This window comes from Lepidochelys kempii, chromosome 6 (assembly GCF_965140265.1).
Source record: "Lepidochelys kempii isolate rLepKem1 chromosome 6, rLepKem1.hap2, whole genome shotgun sequence".
Taxonomy (NCBI): Eukaryota; Metazoa; Chordata; order Testudines; family Cheloniidae; genus Lepidochelys; species Lepidochelys kempii.
In genome coordinates this window covers 43745064-43759801 of record NC_133261.1, presented here as the reverse complement: position 1 = coordinate 43759801, position 14738 = coordinate 43745064, and the positions used below count along the sequence as shown (strand labels likewise).

At 40.7% G+C, this 14738-nt stretch overlaps 1 protein-coding gene across 1 annotated transcript; it reads left to right on the top strand.

Moving 5' to 3' along the window:
• The first annotated feature begins 1185 nt into the window (after positions 1–1185).
• ARL14EP (ARF like GTPase 14 effector protein) lies at positions 1186–14433 on the top strand. The gene is made up of 4 exons (XM_073347783.1): positions 1186–1273; positions 6172–6680; positions 9717–9847; positions 10907–14433. Exons 2-4 carry the CDS (start codon positions 6258–6260, stop codon positions 11133–11135), a joined length of 783 nt encoding a protein of 260 aa, XP_073203884.1. The 5' UTR covers positions 1186–1273; positions 6172–6257; the 3' UTR covers positions 11136–14433.
• Positions 14434–14738: the final 305 nt, after the last annotated feature.

The window sequence follows — 14738 nt, the reverse complement described above, 5'->3', positions numbered from 1 at the left end:
AACAGACAATGTACTTACACCTTGTTGTGGAAACAAACAGAGAGACAAGGTGCGTAAGGTAACAACAAAACATCACAGTGTCATAAGGTCATGATTTTGTCTTAGGGGATTGCTCCATTTTGAAACACTGTGGAGTGACCTTACTGGAATGGAATGTTTTGTTTCATTTCAAAAGGACTCTCCACAAGTTTATTTTTTATATTTTATTCATTTTTATATGCAGCCTGGGGAAATTTTTATATAAATTTTGGACTCTTCAGATTTGGAACCAAGAAGGGTAGATTCCCTGTAAAACAGAAATACCAACTTTCAACCAGCTCTTTCAACGGAGTATTGGTCAGTGGGGTGGATGCTGCCCTGGGGTTTCTGAGACTCATCCTTATCATCCGATGAAGTGAGCTGTAGCTCACAAAAGCTTATGCTCAAATAAATTGGTTAGTCTCTAAGGTGCCACTTACTCCTTTTCTTTTTCCTTATCATACGCTACCTCTACATCTATTGTTCTCACTTCACACTGCTGGAGAAGTAAGAAGAGTGGCTCAGTTCACAGCTCTGGGCTGGGCACCAGTGTTTCAGGCGGGCTGTAGGTCCACGCTGCTGCACGGGATGCCCGCCAGGCTTGAACGCCCTGGTCTGCCACACGCTTCCTGCACCACCCTGGGCAAGTCCCGACGCCCTCAGGGCAGGCCTGGCACAGCTCTGGGGGCAGGGCCGGGTGTGGGCCGCGCCGGCACAAGACCGAGGGAGGGCAGACGAGCGCCGCAGCTCTTCGCCGAACTTCTCCAAGCCGCCGGTTCTGCTCTGCTGCGGAATCGCCAATGCAGCCCCGGCCTCCGCCTGGGAACTGGGGCCAGCAGCAGCAGCAGCCGCGCCCCGCGCAGCCACGAGCCCCTGAACGGTCCCTCCAGCCCGCCCCCTCGCGCTGGGTTGGGCGGACAGGGCGGGACTCGCCGCCCCGGCAGAGAGCTCCAGGCCGCAGCCCGAGCCCCGCCCCCTGAGTGCCCGCGCGCCCGGCCCGCAAGCAATGCGCATGCGCAGCCTCGCTCGCGCGGCAGCTTGGTCACGAGGGCGTCGCCCGCCCGCCTCTCTCTGGTCGCTGTGTGTATGTCGCGGACTGCAAGGTAGCGACTCTCTAGCCTTCCCGGCGGCCTCGCTGCTCTGTGGGGCGCGGCGAGGTTTAATGGCGGCCACGAGTACCGCGGCGCTGGTGGGGGGCACTCGGGAGTCGGGTTCCGGGGTGGCGGCACAAGGGCGGAAGAAAACCTACGGCAAGGTACGGGGCGGCGGCGGAGGCAGGGTTTGGTGGAGGGAGGCTCTGAAGCGGGAGGGCCTGGCGGCGGGCTCGCGGGAGCGGGGAGTCGGAGCCGAGGGAGGGAGGGCCCAGGGCGGCTGCCTGGAGCTGTGTCTACACCCGGGCTAGGCCGGCGTGGCTGCGCTCGGGGAGGGGGAAGATTTCTTCATTGCCCTGAGCTCCTCCGTAGCTGGGTCGATGTGAGTTTTCAGGGTAGACCAGGCCTCGGTGTCTGCCCCGCTCCGTTCTGCAGCAGCCTGCGCGCAGGGGCATTTCCCCTTCTTTTGAATGAACTTGCTATTAACTTTGGTCTCTTGGTCTTGTATTATGGAATTGCCTACAATGTACCTCTTTGTCATCAGCAGTGCTTGTGTGAGTTTGTCTCTAATAAACCTTGCTTTGCTCCACGTTTTGTCTCCGTATACAATTTACTCTAAAAACACTGATTTTTCCCCAACCCTGCACCCAACTGATTAAATAAGGGTCAAAAGCAATATAAAGCCTACTTAGAATATCAGGGTTGGAAGGGACCTCAGGAGGTCATCTAGTCCAACCCCCTGCTCAAAGCAGGACCAATCCCCAATTTGTGCCCAGATCCCTAAAGGGCCCCCACAAGGATTGAACTCAATCCTGGGTTTAGCAGGGCAGTGCTGAAACTGCTGAGCTATCCCTCCCCCCAGTAGTACAATACTGTGATAGTTTAGGTAGATAGGCTGGAGCTTTCATTTAATTAGCATTTGCCAAAAGTAGTGGCTGATGCTGTCTCAAGAATAAAGCACATAAAACTTCAGACATCCAAAAAAGCTGGCTCTAACCAGTACCACTGTTTGGATATATACGAGCAGCATGCCATCCTACTATAAATAAAAAGCTGCAATTTGATATGCCTGGTCTCTGTCTATTTGGGAATGGAGAGACCTGAAGTTGCAGCTTCTGGCTGTTCTGTTTTCTCCTCATAACACACTGCTATCAGTCTAGTTTTATTTCATTTCTTGCCACCTTTACTTCAGTTTTCAGCACTTGTTCCCTGCTTTCCCACTGCACTACTCCTTCAAGTGTTCTTGGCTTAGCTTACACAAGTGCTTCATTGTGCCTTGAGCATCTGCGTCACACATCACTTTGAGCTGTTTCAGTTTGCACTGTTCAAGCAGTAAGTGTCAATTAGGAAATCCTGGTGAATACAAGCCTTACTAAAAAATAAAATAAAAAAATCTCTTCTATTATTGTGTGAAATTTTGTTCTGTTCCATTTTGCACTGAGAGCTATTCTAAATTAAAAAGAACTGTATATACTTCTTCCTTTTTCCAATTTGGAAATCCATCGGTTTCTATGTGTGTGCCAGCAATTCACATATAAATCAAAGGAACGAGAACTAAACTTATTGTCCTATAAACTTTATTATTGTTGAATGCACAGATGTGTCCCATTTAAAAGGTGCTTTCTCAAAGCAGAGTACAGTTGGAGCTTCAGGTAGTGCAATCCTCCATTATTGTGGGTGCCTGCCAAGAATAGCAATCAGAAAACTGGATGGAAGTTTCATTTTAAGGAAAATAAATGCAAATGAATAGAAAATACTTTTAGTAATCTACTTTATTATTTCAAATTCAGCTTCCAAGTATTCAGCTTTTGAATGCATCTGCAAAATTGGGAACCTGTTTAATTATATATTGGCTATGTAATATGTGCTATTTTTAATGTAGCAGGGGCCGGAATCATTCAGAAATACACACATAGTGAAGGATCAAACAAACAAGCTTTTTTTTTCCTCCAGCACATAGTGAAACCTAGACTACCAGTATGCAACTTACACCACTACTAGAATTATTCATTGTCTATTACATTTAACCCAAAACACATTTTTGGTAAAGGCCATAGAAGTAAATGTTTTATATTTTATATAAATATTTGATTTTATGGTTGTCTGTTCTGATTCACTCTAAAATGTAACCCATAAAGTGTAAGATAAAAAGATCCAAAAGAACTGCTAGACAAGTATCCTTAAAAGTGATAAGCTTAAAGCTCAAAAAAGATTGGCAATCTTAACATAAGAAAATGACCAGTGCAGCATGTACCAAAGTAAACCCTGACAAGTATCTGAGTTGTTATATTCTCAGCTGATGAGTTCTGAAAACAAAGTCAACAGTTTATATGCCAGCCATAAAAGACTTACAGCTTCAAAGGCACACTGTCAAAGATCAGTTCTGTCTGGAGAAGAAATCACTTTCTATTGCTCAAAGTAAACGCTAAAATTCTTATCATTCAAAAATATTGGAGGGGGAAGTATTATGTAGTTTGTGTACTTTGTTCACTTGATAGTTCTTCGTTTATAGCCAGTTTTGTTCTTTTGCCTAATGTAGTCAGTCATTTTGGCTGGTTTCTGTGGCTCTCCTAAAAAGCAAGGGAGGGGAGAAAAATATGCTAAATAAAAATAATTAGGAAGTTGTTGCGGTAAAGCCACAAAAATTGACGGGGTCCTGGATCTAATTTTAATTGGCTGGATTTTGGTTTGACAATGAATGAAGCAATAATGAAAAAATACAGATAATCTTCCTATGCCACTAACGCTGAAGACAAGTGTAAGCTAATATGTAGAGTAGCATTTTCCAAACATTTTTGCCCACGGACCGCTTTTTAGCCTATTACGGAACACTTATAATATTATTTTGTAGTTGTTTGGTTTTCAAATAAAAAGTTGCGTTATTTATGCTCAAATATATTTTATTTTATAAAACAAAGCAAAAATACAAATTTATAATAACTTGAACTAACAATTTCTAACTGGATAGCGCGTACAAAGTGGTACAAAAATCAAGTGCAAGAGTCAAAATTAAATTCTAGATTCTTTCACAGAACACCTATTCACATCGTGTGGAACACCCGTGTTCCATGGAACACAGTTTGGGAAACACTGATGTAGAGAAATGGGAATTTCTGGTGTCATGCCTCTACTCCAGCTATATGAACGTTTTCAAATGAACATACAGGTTATACTATAAGAGCTTATAAATTCTATGAAAGTGACCTGCATAAGAATTTGGAATAAATTTTTTCAAAGCTCAAAAGTCCCCATTGGTTTTCAAATGTTAGGTAATTATAGAAACCCGGGGTAATTGCATGCATTTCAGTCATGCAGACCTTAGGAGCTCTTCAGGGCCAGAACATCAATCAGTTCTCACAGAGTTAACTTGACTTTTCAGATAACCAAGAATTTTGGTTAAGCAGAGTTTAGATAATCTATGTTTGACTGTAAATACATTCCTTAAAATACAGGTTTGAGGGCTGCAGCCTGAAATCAGTTAGGCAAATAGCCAATGCATTTCAAATATAGCCAACAAAAACAAATTTGCTGCTCTTAAAATGAAAACCGCATATATTTCTCAACCACTTGAGTAGTGTCAAGTTTTTTTTGTTTGGTTGGTTTTTTTACTGTTGCCATAGCATCGAATGCTGTTGCTGAGGGTTCTGGTATGTCTCATGAAATTTTTTTAAAAACTCAGAAAATTAACAGAGCACCGCTTAATTGCAAAGCCTGTGATAATACACAAACCAAGGCACAAAAATGTTCAGGAAAAATGAACATAGTAAAAACTGTTATTCTGTAGTATGTTATTACTTCTGTCTTCAAACTACTATAGGATTGTGCACTGGAAACTGGTTCGATGCTCACTGAAAATAGTGCCCTAGAAAATCATTTGGTTTTGGATTTTTACTTTTAGAAACAACTATCTCATGCAAGACACCTGTGAACTGTGTCTGCAGTGAATAAATGCTAACATTCTGATGTGTTCCTCATTTATTCATATTTATATTTTAACTGTAATTAAATTTTTAATATACATTTTGAACATTAGGTAATATTGATGTTAGGTTTAGGAAAACTCTGAAGCATTACAATCAAGGGGATTTCTGCTGCAAAAATGCTGCATGCAATTGATTTTCATGGTCTCTGTTTTTAAAAGATATATTATCTAGTCATTGTCCTGTGTCAAGAAACCTTTCTAAGCTTTAGACACTTAAAAATGACGCTAGAAGCTTCTGTATATTGGTTAGGTCTGGAACACTTTTTCATTAAATATTAGTTTTTATTGTTGCTAGAATATTACATTTTGTGTGCTGAGTATCTTGCTTTTATTTTGTTGGAAGCGATAACTCAAGTAGTTCTAAAATACGTTTTTCCAGTGTACAGCTGGCTTTTGATATATATCTATAAATAAAAGATGGATAGTACTGTCTCCATATTTAGCAAAATATGTGCACTTTATTCTTGTTAATGTTTCCCAATTTATATATTTGCAAAATTCTTTATACAAAAAAATCATGTGGTTGAATTTATAACTCCAAGTTAAGTTTATGTTCTTAGTTCAAGATTACTTGTGGGTGGGCTTGGCATTTTGACAAGCAAATTAACTCAATATGAATGCTTCTTAACCTTTTGGCTTCAAGCACATGCAACTTTCACCATTGTGTTGCACTAGAAAATCTCACAAAGCTTTTATCAGACTCTTCTACACTTTTAAGGGCTAATGTTAGGCTTGCAACTAGCTTGGATGTGTGTATCATATCAAACGACAGCGTATCTAACATAGTACACTTGGAATTTGTACTTTTCCATAGATGAGTTTAGGTATTTAAAGTAGGTCAACATTTACCATAGATTTGAATACAAGCCTCCCCCAAAAGGAATATAAATATATACTATAGCTTAATTTCTGAATAAAATCCAACATATCCTCAGCCTTATCAACTATAATAAAAGGAAATAGTACACTAATATTTCATAAAACTTAATTTTAGGGTTTTTTAACACTTGAACCTAATCTCTCAAGCTCACAGATAAAGGTTTGCAGCACAAATCTGATTGATTTTAATGCTTTCTCCAGGGTGATCCTCATAGAACCTACTAAAGACTGCAAAGAATTGATTCTAGGCAAAGTAACAGTGAAATAGATTATACTGATCAAGTAAGATGGATCCATGCTCAGTTGGAATTCAGCTCCAAACTGCTAATGAATGTCATAAGATATACTATACCCGTCACGCTGGCTTCAAGACTAAGCAAGATCTATCTTCATCCGATCTGCTACTACTTCAGCTTAGGACTGGAGTGACTCTTTCTGAGAACAATACAATCTGCTTCCATCATGCAAAAATTTACATTGACAGATTTGAAGATCTGCAAAAATCATGTTGTGACCCATTTAACATACACAGGAAAGTATCAAAGAAAAACTTACGCGCAATCGACTTAGATGATGCAGCTTTTCTAAGTGCCAAGTTTGGAAGACAGTTTGTACCTGGTTGGAAGCTTTGTCCAAAGTGTACACAGATAATCAATGGAAGTGTGGATGTTGACCCTGAAGATCGCCAAAGAAGGAAACTTGATTCAGACGTATGTATATGGGTCGATTTTTCACCCCTCTAAACTCTACAGGTTAATGGGGTGGGGCTTGATTTGAGTCCTACATAAAGAAAGCTCATAACTTGTTTCCTTAAAATGTGAAAATGTTAATTTTTTTAGTGTACGAGAGATAATATTTATAAAACTTCTTTTGAAAAATTCACCAATTTAATGGGTATGTGCTTTAAAGGGAGACCATCAATCTCTTTTGTTTTTATGCTAACTTCTTTAAAAAAATCTACTTTCTTATAGGATAGTCATTAAATAGTATGTGTCTTGACCTTTTAGAAAAAAGGGAGGGTTTTCTGCTCCCCTGTAGATGTGTGTAAAGGTCTTTCCTTGGGCTATTAGCTAACACATTCTAATACGTTACTAAAATCTAATGTAGATAAGGCTGGATGTACTTTTGATGTACTAACTGATCCTGTTAAAAGACCACACTTTTTCCTGGGTTTTAACGCAGCTAGCTTAGCATGTGTTAAAATGTACACTGCCTGTCTACAGTAGATATTTAGAACATGTGTAAGTCCTAGACTAAAGCTATGTGTACACCGGCAAGTGAAAGACAAAACTTTTGTCATTCAGAGATGTTAAAAAAACACCCTCCCGAAAGAAAAAAGTTTTGTCGACGACAAGTGCCAGTGTGAACAGCACTTTGTTGGGAGGAGAGCCGAAAGACAGCGGCTATGCTGCGTGCCTTTTAGCGGCCCGGCTGTAGCGGCCCAGCCATGTCACTTAGAGCTGCGTAATGTAGACATAGCCCAAGTCTTAGCGCTGCTAAATTACAAAAAAAATTTACAAACTGAAAAATGCTGGCTTTTTTGTCATAATAAAATATTGTCTAATCCAGCAGTTCTCAAACTTCATTGCACCGTGATCCCCCTTCTGACAACAAAAATTACTACACAAGCCCAGGAGGGGGGACCGAAGACCGAGCTCTGCCACCGCGGGCAGGGGCAGGGCCAGGGCCAAAGCTGAAGGCTAAGAGCTTCTGCTCTGGGCAGGGGGTGTGTAACCGTAGCCCTGGGCAGTGGGACTTGGGCTTTAGACTTCCTGGGGCCCAGGGCCAACACCAGCCTTGGTGACCCCATTCAAATGGGGGCGGCCTACTTTGGGGTCTCGACCCACAGTTTGAGAACCCATGATTAATCAAACAAAATCTGAATGACACATTAATTGCAGACTTTTTCTGAAGTGTTGCATACTGCACAGAAATAATTCTTACCACAAAAAATTTACTGGAATTTTTTATGGTGGACTGAGTCCATGATGTTGTGGTCTCAGTCCTACAAGGTTACTGTACTAAATTTGGCATATTTGTACAGCCAAGCTTGACAAAATGACTTGTGTTACTTATCTAGAAGGTAAACAAGACAAACTCATTTTTAGAAGGGATGAATCCTCCCTTTGTGTACATACGTTATTTCAGAAATATGGCACGAAGTTTATTTTTATTAGTTTTACTGTATATCCTCAAATGTCCAATATAATTGGTTTAGGAATCTCTGCATTTTGACTTGTCAATAGCTGAGGCACTATCCAGAACACGTCCAATCTCTTTTCATTATAAAAATTCTCATCAAAAGTTTAGTGGCATCATGGGAAAGTTTTTTAAATTCTGTTAATAATCTGATGTAAATATTTAACACATTTAAAATTACAAGCCATTTTCCTGTACATATTAACTCTTTTGGAGAGAATTGCTTCTTGATCCAGTCAAGTGAGGAAATGGAGTTGGAAATTTTTTTGTCTTATGTATTCAGAGGTTATAAGAGAAGAAATAGAAAACAAAGGACTTAATGGGAATAAAACCAATATATTAATTTACCATTTTGATCATGTTAAATGTTAGCTCGATTTAAAAGAAACTAAGTTTGGTGCTATGGGAGGGAAGATTGACCGCTTTAGAAGGATTGTAGGTTATGCTTCTAAGACAAGATATTGAAATTTAGAAGCAGCTGCCCATGTAGCTATAGAGCATAGGTGGGCAAACTATGGCCCACGGGTCACATCCGGCCCGCACGACCCTCCTGCCTGGTCCCTGAGCTCCTGGCTGGGAGGCTAGCCCCTGGCCCCTCCCCTGCTGTTCCTCCTCCCCCGCAGCCATGCTGCTAGCACAATGCTCTGGGTGACCGGGCAGCACAGCTGCAGAGCCGTGGCCTGACCCGGTGCTCTGGGCAGCGCGGCTGTAGCGCCACCAGCCACCGGTGCTGCAGGCAACGTGGTAAGGGGGCAGGGAGCTGGGGGGTTGGTTAGTGGGGCAGGGGAGTTCAGGGTGGTGGTCAGGGGGCAGGGGTGTGGATGGGGGCGGAGCGGTCAGAGGGCAGGGAACGGGGGATGAATGGGGGCAGAGGTCCCAGGGGAGGTCATGGGAGAGGGGGGGTTGGATGGGGCAGGGGTCCGGGGGCGGTCAGGGGACAGGGAGCAGGGGGTGGTGGTTGGGGCAGGAGTCCCGGGGACAGGAACTGTCAAGGAACAGGGGGGGGATGGGTAGGATGGGGGTAGGAGTCCAGGGAGGGCTGTTGGGGGGGCAAGAAGCAGAGGGGGTCGGGTACGGGTCAGGGTCCAGGCCATGCCTTGCTGTTTGGGGAGGCACAGCCTCCCCTAACTGGCCATTCATACAATTTTGGAAACCCGATGTGGCCCTCAGGCCAAAAAGTTTGCCCACTTCTGCTATAGGGCATTCCCCAAAACTATATTTTAACAACACATCAGAGCTTTATTAGGAAAGGGTTAGAGGTCAGAGTGAGTGAGAACCAGAAAATAAGAACCCTTACAATTATTAAAGTAAGGCTTATAATACTATTTATTCATATAACTTGCATCACTAAGGGTGGGACAGTTACTTTGTGTAATTGTTTTCTTTTAAGATTTAGATTGTCCTCTGCTGATAGATGCAGCACTTGGCCTCAGCTTTGGGCTTAACAATTTACTTGAGGCTTCACAAAATCCCAGCTTGATTGTCAACTCTCCTATGGATCTGGTTTGGTATTAATATTTAAAATGAAAATTTCTATCTTTGTTCAGGGGCGAACAGCTAAAGCTTTGAAGTCCTTGCAGTTTGCTAATCCAGGACGACAGACTGAATTTGCTCCAGAAAGCAGTAAAAGGGAAAAGAGAAGGCTACAAACAAAAAGCACATCGGTTAATTCTGACAGGTGGGCTGTTTACTATGTTAATTCATATTTAAAATTTGGGATGTTTGGATTGTCTCTCTTTTCTTTTTTTTAAAGCTTGGAGGAGTGATGACAAAACTAAGTCTTTATTATGTAGCCCAATCTCCTTTTTGAGATAGCCTATTAATTTTGTTTCAATGTATAGAATATTACAGTAAAATATTTTTGTCAAACCATGCTTTGAGATTATAATAGAATAAAATATTAGTTAAAACATGGCAATGCTAACCGACTGAATTTAGACATAGCAACTAATTCCATGTATTATTATGCAAAGTAAAAGTCTGACTGTAGGCAAAACAAACTAAGCCAAATAATGCAGGCCTTATGAGAGGGAAATATTCATGCGACTATCACCTTTCATTGTACTAAATTCAATATAATTCTTGTCACACTGCTAAAGCATAAAAAAATGGATATAATAAAAATAAATAAAAATCTGCCAAGTTAGAAAAAGGTCACCTATCAACTTGGGCAAGACCCCACAACTTCAGCTTTTTTGAATGTGATTTTCCCACAGGCACACTTGGCTTTTTTTCTTTTCTCCTTTTTTTTAAAACCACACTTTTTGGATTGACTAGAATTCACTAGGACATAAGCTCTGAGTAAAGTGTAAAAGGAATATTTCCTCAGCTGTCAAAAGTACTTCATGTATAGTTGTGTACAGTCTCTTGAAATGCAGCTATACCTGTTGCAAAAGATTATTTTACTGTGTATTCGTAAAGTGAATTGCAAGTGGCTTTATATGGAATGATGGTAAGGAAGAGATTGAGAACCTTCTTGTTGAGAACCTCTGTTCAAAAGAGCTACAAAAAATATTGCTCCAGTTTTCAGAGGTCAAATTTTAATGTACGTGGTTGACAATAAGCAGTGGAGTATGTGTAACTTTTAGAATGGTTTGGTGTTAAACCTTTCAGCACAAGAAAATTGCTGACAAAGTTTAATTTCTCTCTTCATCCATTGCTAACTATTTGTAATCAAGTAAACTGGAAGGTCTTCTGTTATGAATGCTGGAAGTAACACCTGTTTTTCATTATACAGGCAAGTCATCCCAGCAAAGAGTAAAGTCTATGATAGCCAGGGACTTCTGCTTTATAGTGGGATGGATCTCTGTGACTGTCTTGATGAAGATTGCCTGGGATGCTTCTATGCTTGTCCCAAGTGTGGTTCCAACAAATGTGGAGCTGAATGCCGCTGTGATCGCAAGTGGTTATATGAACAAATTGAGATAGAAGGAGGAGAAATTATTCGCAATAAGCATGTGGGTTAATTTATAAGTATTTGTGTTGCATTCCAATACAGAATTTGATGGTCTAATGAAAATCAGTGGAACCTGTCATAACACACATGAACAGTCTGTTCAGACTTACAAATTCATTGTTTGATATGGTTTAGAAAGGTTGTTACTCATACTAATTGTGTGTTGTCACGCTTCATTCCACCTTGTACTCATCCATGCAAACCAGCAAAAAGGCTGGAACAATGCAGTGCTTGACTGTTCAGTGAGAGTTTGAAACTGAGTGGCTGGTTAAGTGTTAAAAGAAATTTGGGATTAGCTGCTGCATATGCCCTGCTCTGTAGAGAAGGCTCTTTCTCCATGTATCTCTTCTTTCTCACCTCTCCCCTTAAAGACTTGGTGTTCATGTTTGTTTTTACTATCTTTTAAAAATAAACGTAGTCTCTTTAAGTTTAAAATGTAAGCAGTGGCAATCGTGACCAGTATTAGCAGGTGTATAGCAAATAGTAAATGCTGTATTTTCTAAAATGAGTTTTGGGACTGTTATAGCACAGTTAAACATCTAACAATATAGGGGCTAAATCAACATGTTCATTGCACTGGTTTGCTATAAATATACTTTTAAAAATATAAATAAGCTCTATCCTAATTATTTTAACAGTATTTACCACTTAGGGGGTGCTGTCTCACAGATGGCAGTTGATAGTTTCTGCTAGTTGCACCATTGGAAAAGAACTAATATTTCAGGATGGGGGAAATCCTGACTTTAACACCAAAAGTATAAAGACTGTCAGCACTGCTTTTACAAACCCATTGCTTTGGAGCTTGATAACTGGGATGTTCGTTTAAAACAAACCCTTTCCTGAATGAAACTTGACATATACTGTGTCTATTCAGTTTTGAAATAAAACTCAGTAACTATCTGATTCCTAATGACAGGAGCACAGTTATGGAGGCAGGACTCTGCAACACATTGTTTAAACAAATCTTTCCCAGGTAACCTAGATGTGGTTTGTCTTCTGTTTGCTTTGTTTTGTTCATTGGGGTGGACAAAGGATGCCTTTCTTTTGAAGATACCTTAGTATTACAGCACATTTGCTGAGAATATTTTTGATAGCAGTTGAGAAGGCTAGATCATCTTCCCTGCTATAGCTACTCTGTGCATCCAGCTTAAACAGTCACTTGCAGATTCTCCCTAGATAGATGAATCAGAGCAGCTTAGAATCATATAGTGCTCTTACAGCCCCTAACTCCCTCTCCCCAGCCAGGTTACTAGGTATGTTGCTGATGCTGCCTCTTGAAGCTATGGATAGCTGACAAAATGTAGAACAACCTGAAGGCTGCTCACTTACACTGGGGAACTGGATCAGCAGTGGGCAAGAGCAAAGCCATCTTTGCAACCTACTTCCTAAAGTGAACTGGGTGAGCAAAAGCTGAATCTGGCATAGAGTTTACGTTTGTGGTCATATGCATGTGAGGCATCTGGATTGTAGTGGCTTCCATAACATTTGTTATAACAAGCCTATGATAGAATTGCTTCTTACTGTTTTGCTTCTCTCTTCAGCTACTATAGGGGATCATAGCATAAAGAAACTACTTCATGATATATTTCTGTAACCATCTGCCAGATTTAATATCTAGTTTTACAGACAAACATTTTTTCATGTTCTTTGGAATTGTCACTGCATTGACATAATTTGATGTACTGCTTTACTATAAAGTCTTGGGTTCTAAATAGGATTATTTAAATCATTTAGACTTACAGTTAATTCTGTAGTAAACAAAAATTCAACATGGCTAATCCACGGTAAACTGAACTGCATACTTTAATGGCTTTTTTTGGTAAAGGTTTACAGATGCAGCTAAAATAGTTCAGATGTCTTTCCTCTGTTGTTTAGACTAAAAATAGCCAAACTGTTGTGCAAACCAATGGAGTTTAAATAATTTCAACCAAAGAGTAAATTTAGTATACCTAGTTTCAGACAGAATTAACATTTCACAGCTGAGTTTTACAAAACTCCTGTAAATTGAAATTTTATAGTAGAAATGCTAATAAATTCTTAACAAGTTAGACCTAACAGCTGTACAGTTACACATAGCATTGTTTTGAATAAGAGAAACATAGGAAAATCTTGTACAGTCTTACTGTAGCTTCAGACTTATTTTGTCAAACTTACATATTTTTGGACTGATTTGCATCAATTTTGCTCAAGGATGCCATGTAACTGTTGCCTTTTGAAGGATTTTCTTGGTAAAATTTTGTGATAGTGTAATTTTGCTGTTTAGTACAGGGATTCTCGGGACAAATTTTTTGGTGGCCTCAGGGTGTGGCCACTAACTCTTCCTGGGGGCCGCTGTCACACTTTTCCCTAAAATACTTAATTACTGTTAGAAAAAATAAATATACACACACACATGTCCAAATCATTGTAATTTATTTATTACTAGCTAATAAGCATGTTGTGAAAAGTGATCTTAACAAATATACAAGTATCACTTTTCACAGCAGACATACTCAGCCCCGGCAAGCCTGGGGACAAATTAAACCCTTGATGTGGGAGAGGAGGGCCGAGGGAGGCAGTGGGGGCTGCAGCCTGAAGCTCCATGGCTGGAGGATGTAGCCCAAAGCTGCGCAGCTGGGAGCCCAGGGCTGCAATCTGAATCCCTGTGGCAGGAGCCTCCCCCCCCCCGCAACCTCAAGGCTGAAGTCCAAAGCCTAAGCCCCACTTCTCTTGGGAAGGTGAGGAACTCACTGGCTGCCTGCTTCTCTAGTGTTGTGTTCTAGGTGTCTCCAGGGGGAGGGGGAGAGGGCGAGGGCAACCCTGCTGGTGGCCCCAGTAACCAACACCAAGGTGGTGCATCCAGGAACACCAGGGAGGGGCTGCTGCTTTGCTCTTCCCCTCCTCCTCCTTCCCCCCCTCCCCCCCCAACAATCCAGGAGGCTGTGGCCGCATTTGTGAAATGCTGGTTTTTAGTATAGGTATTTTCATTTCCAATAAATGATGTGAAACTCAGGAGGTTTGCAGCTGTAGAGCTGGTACTCATGAAATATTAAACTCCAAATCCGACTCATGCTGCATTTTAATCTGCTTGCTTTTAAGATAATGCTGGACGTTCTTTTCTTTTATCATTGGATTTTTGATTCATGCAATACTAACTATGAAATAATTCACTGAAATGTAATGTAAAAAATCTCTTGGCCTTTCAAGTTCTGGTAAACTTTCTGGAGCATTAAAACATTAAAGCACAATCTTACTCCTTACGCTCTCAACTTTATAAGAAGTCTTGTAATTTTTGTTAATCAAATGCAAATAAATATAAATGACAGTAACTTTTAACTTGGTCAAATGTACTTAGTCTTTCCACTTACTACTTCAATAGTAATGTTATATAAATTAACGTTAAATGAAGGGTTAAAAATTGTCTTCAATTACCATGCAACTAAAAATAATATGGCTAGCGTTAGAACAATTCACTAGAAACACTGGGTACTTTGAGTGGTCGCTTTAGACAGGAGTGCCTAACTGAAGGCTGTCCTTAGTGCAGGTTTCACTGTAACCTTCTAGGGGGTAGCCTCATGGGATTTTGTTTCTCTACTCAGTTTCATTCCTATCCTTATTGAAGTCTAAAGATTAT

Excerpts from the sequence above, each read along its gene's own strand:
- ARL14EP (XM_073347783.1), top strand. The coding sequence starts at position 6,258 with ATGGATCCATGCTCAGTTGGAATTCAGCTCCAAACTGCTAATGAATGT. Across the intron at positions 6,681-9,716 it reads GAAGGAAACTTGATTCAGAC|GGGCGAACAGCTAAAGCTTT; the intron begins GTATGTATATGG and ends ATCTTTGTTCAG. Across the intron at positions 9,848-10,906 it reads ACATCGGTTAATTCTGACAG|GCAAGTCATCCCAGCAAAGA; the intron begins GTGGGCTGTTTA and ends TTCATTATACAG.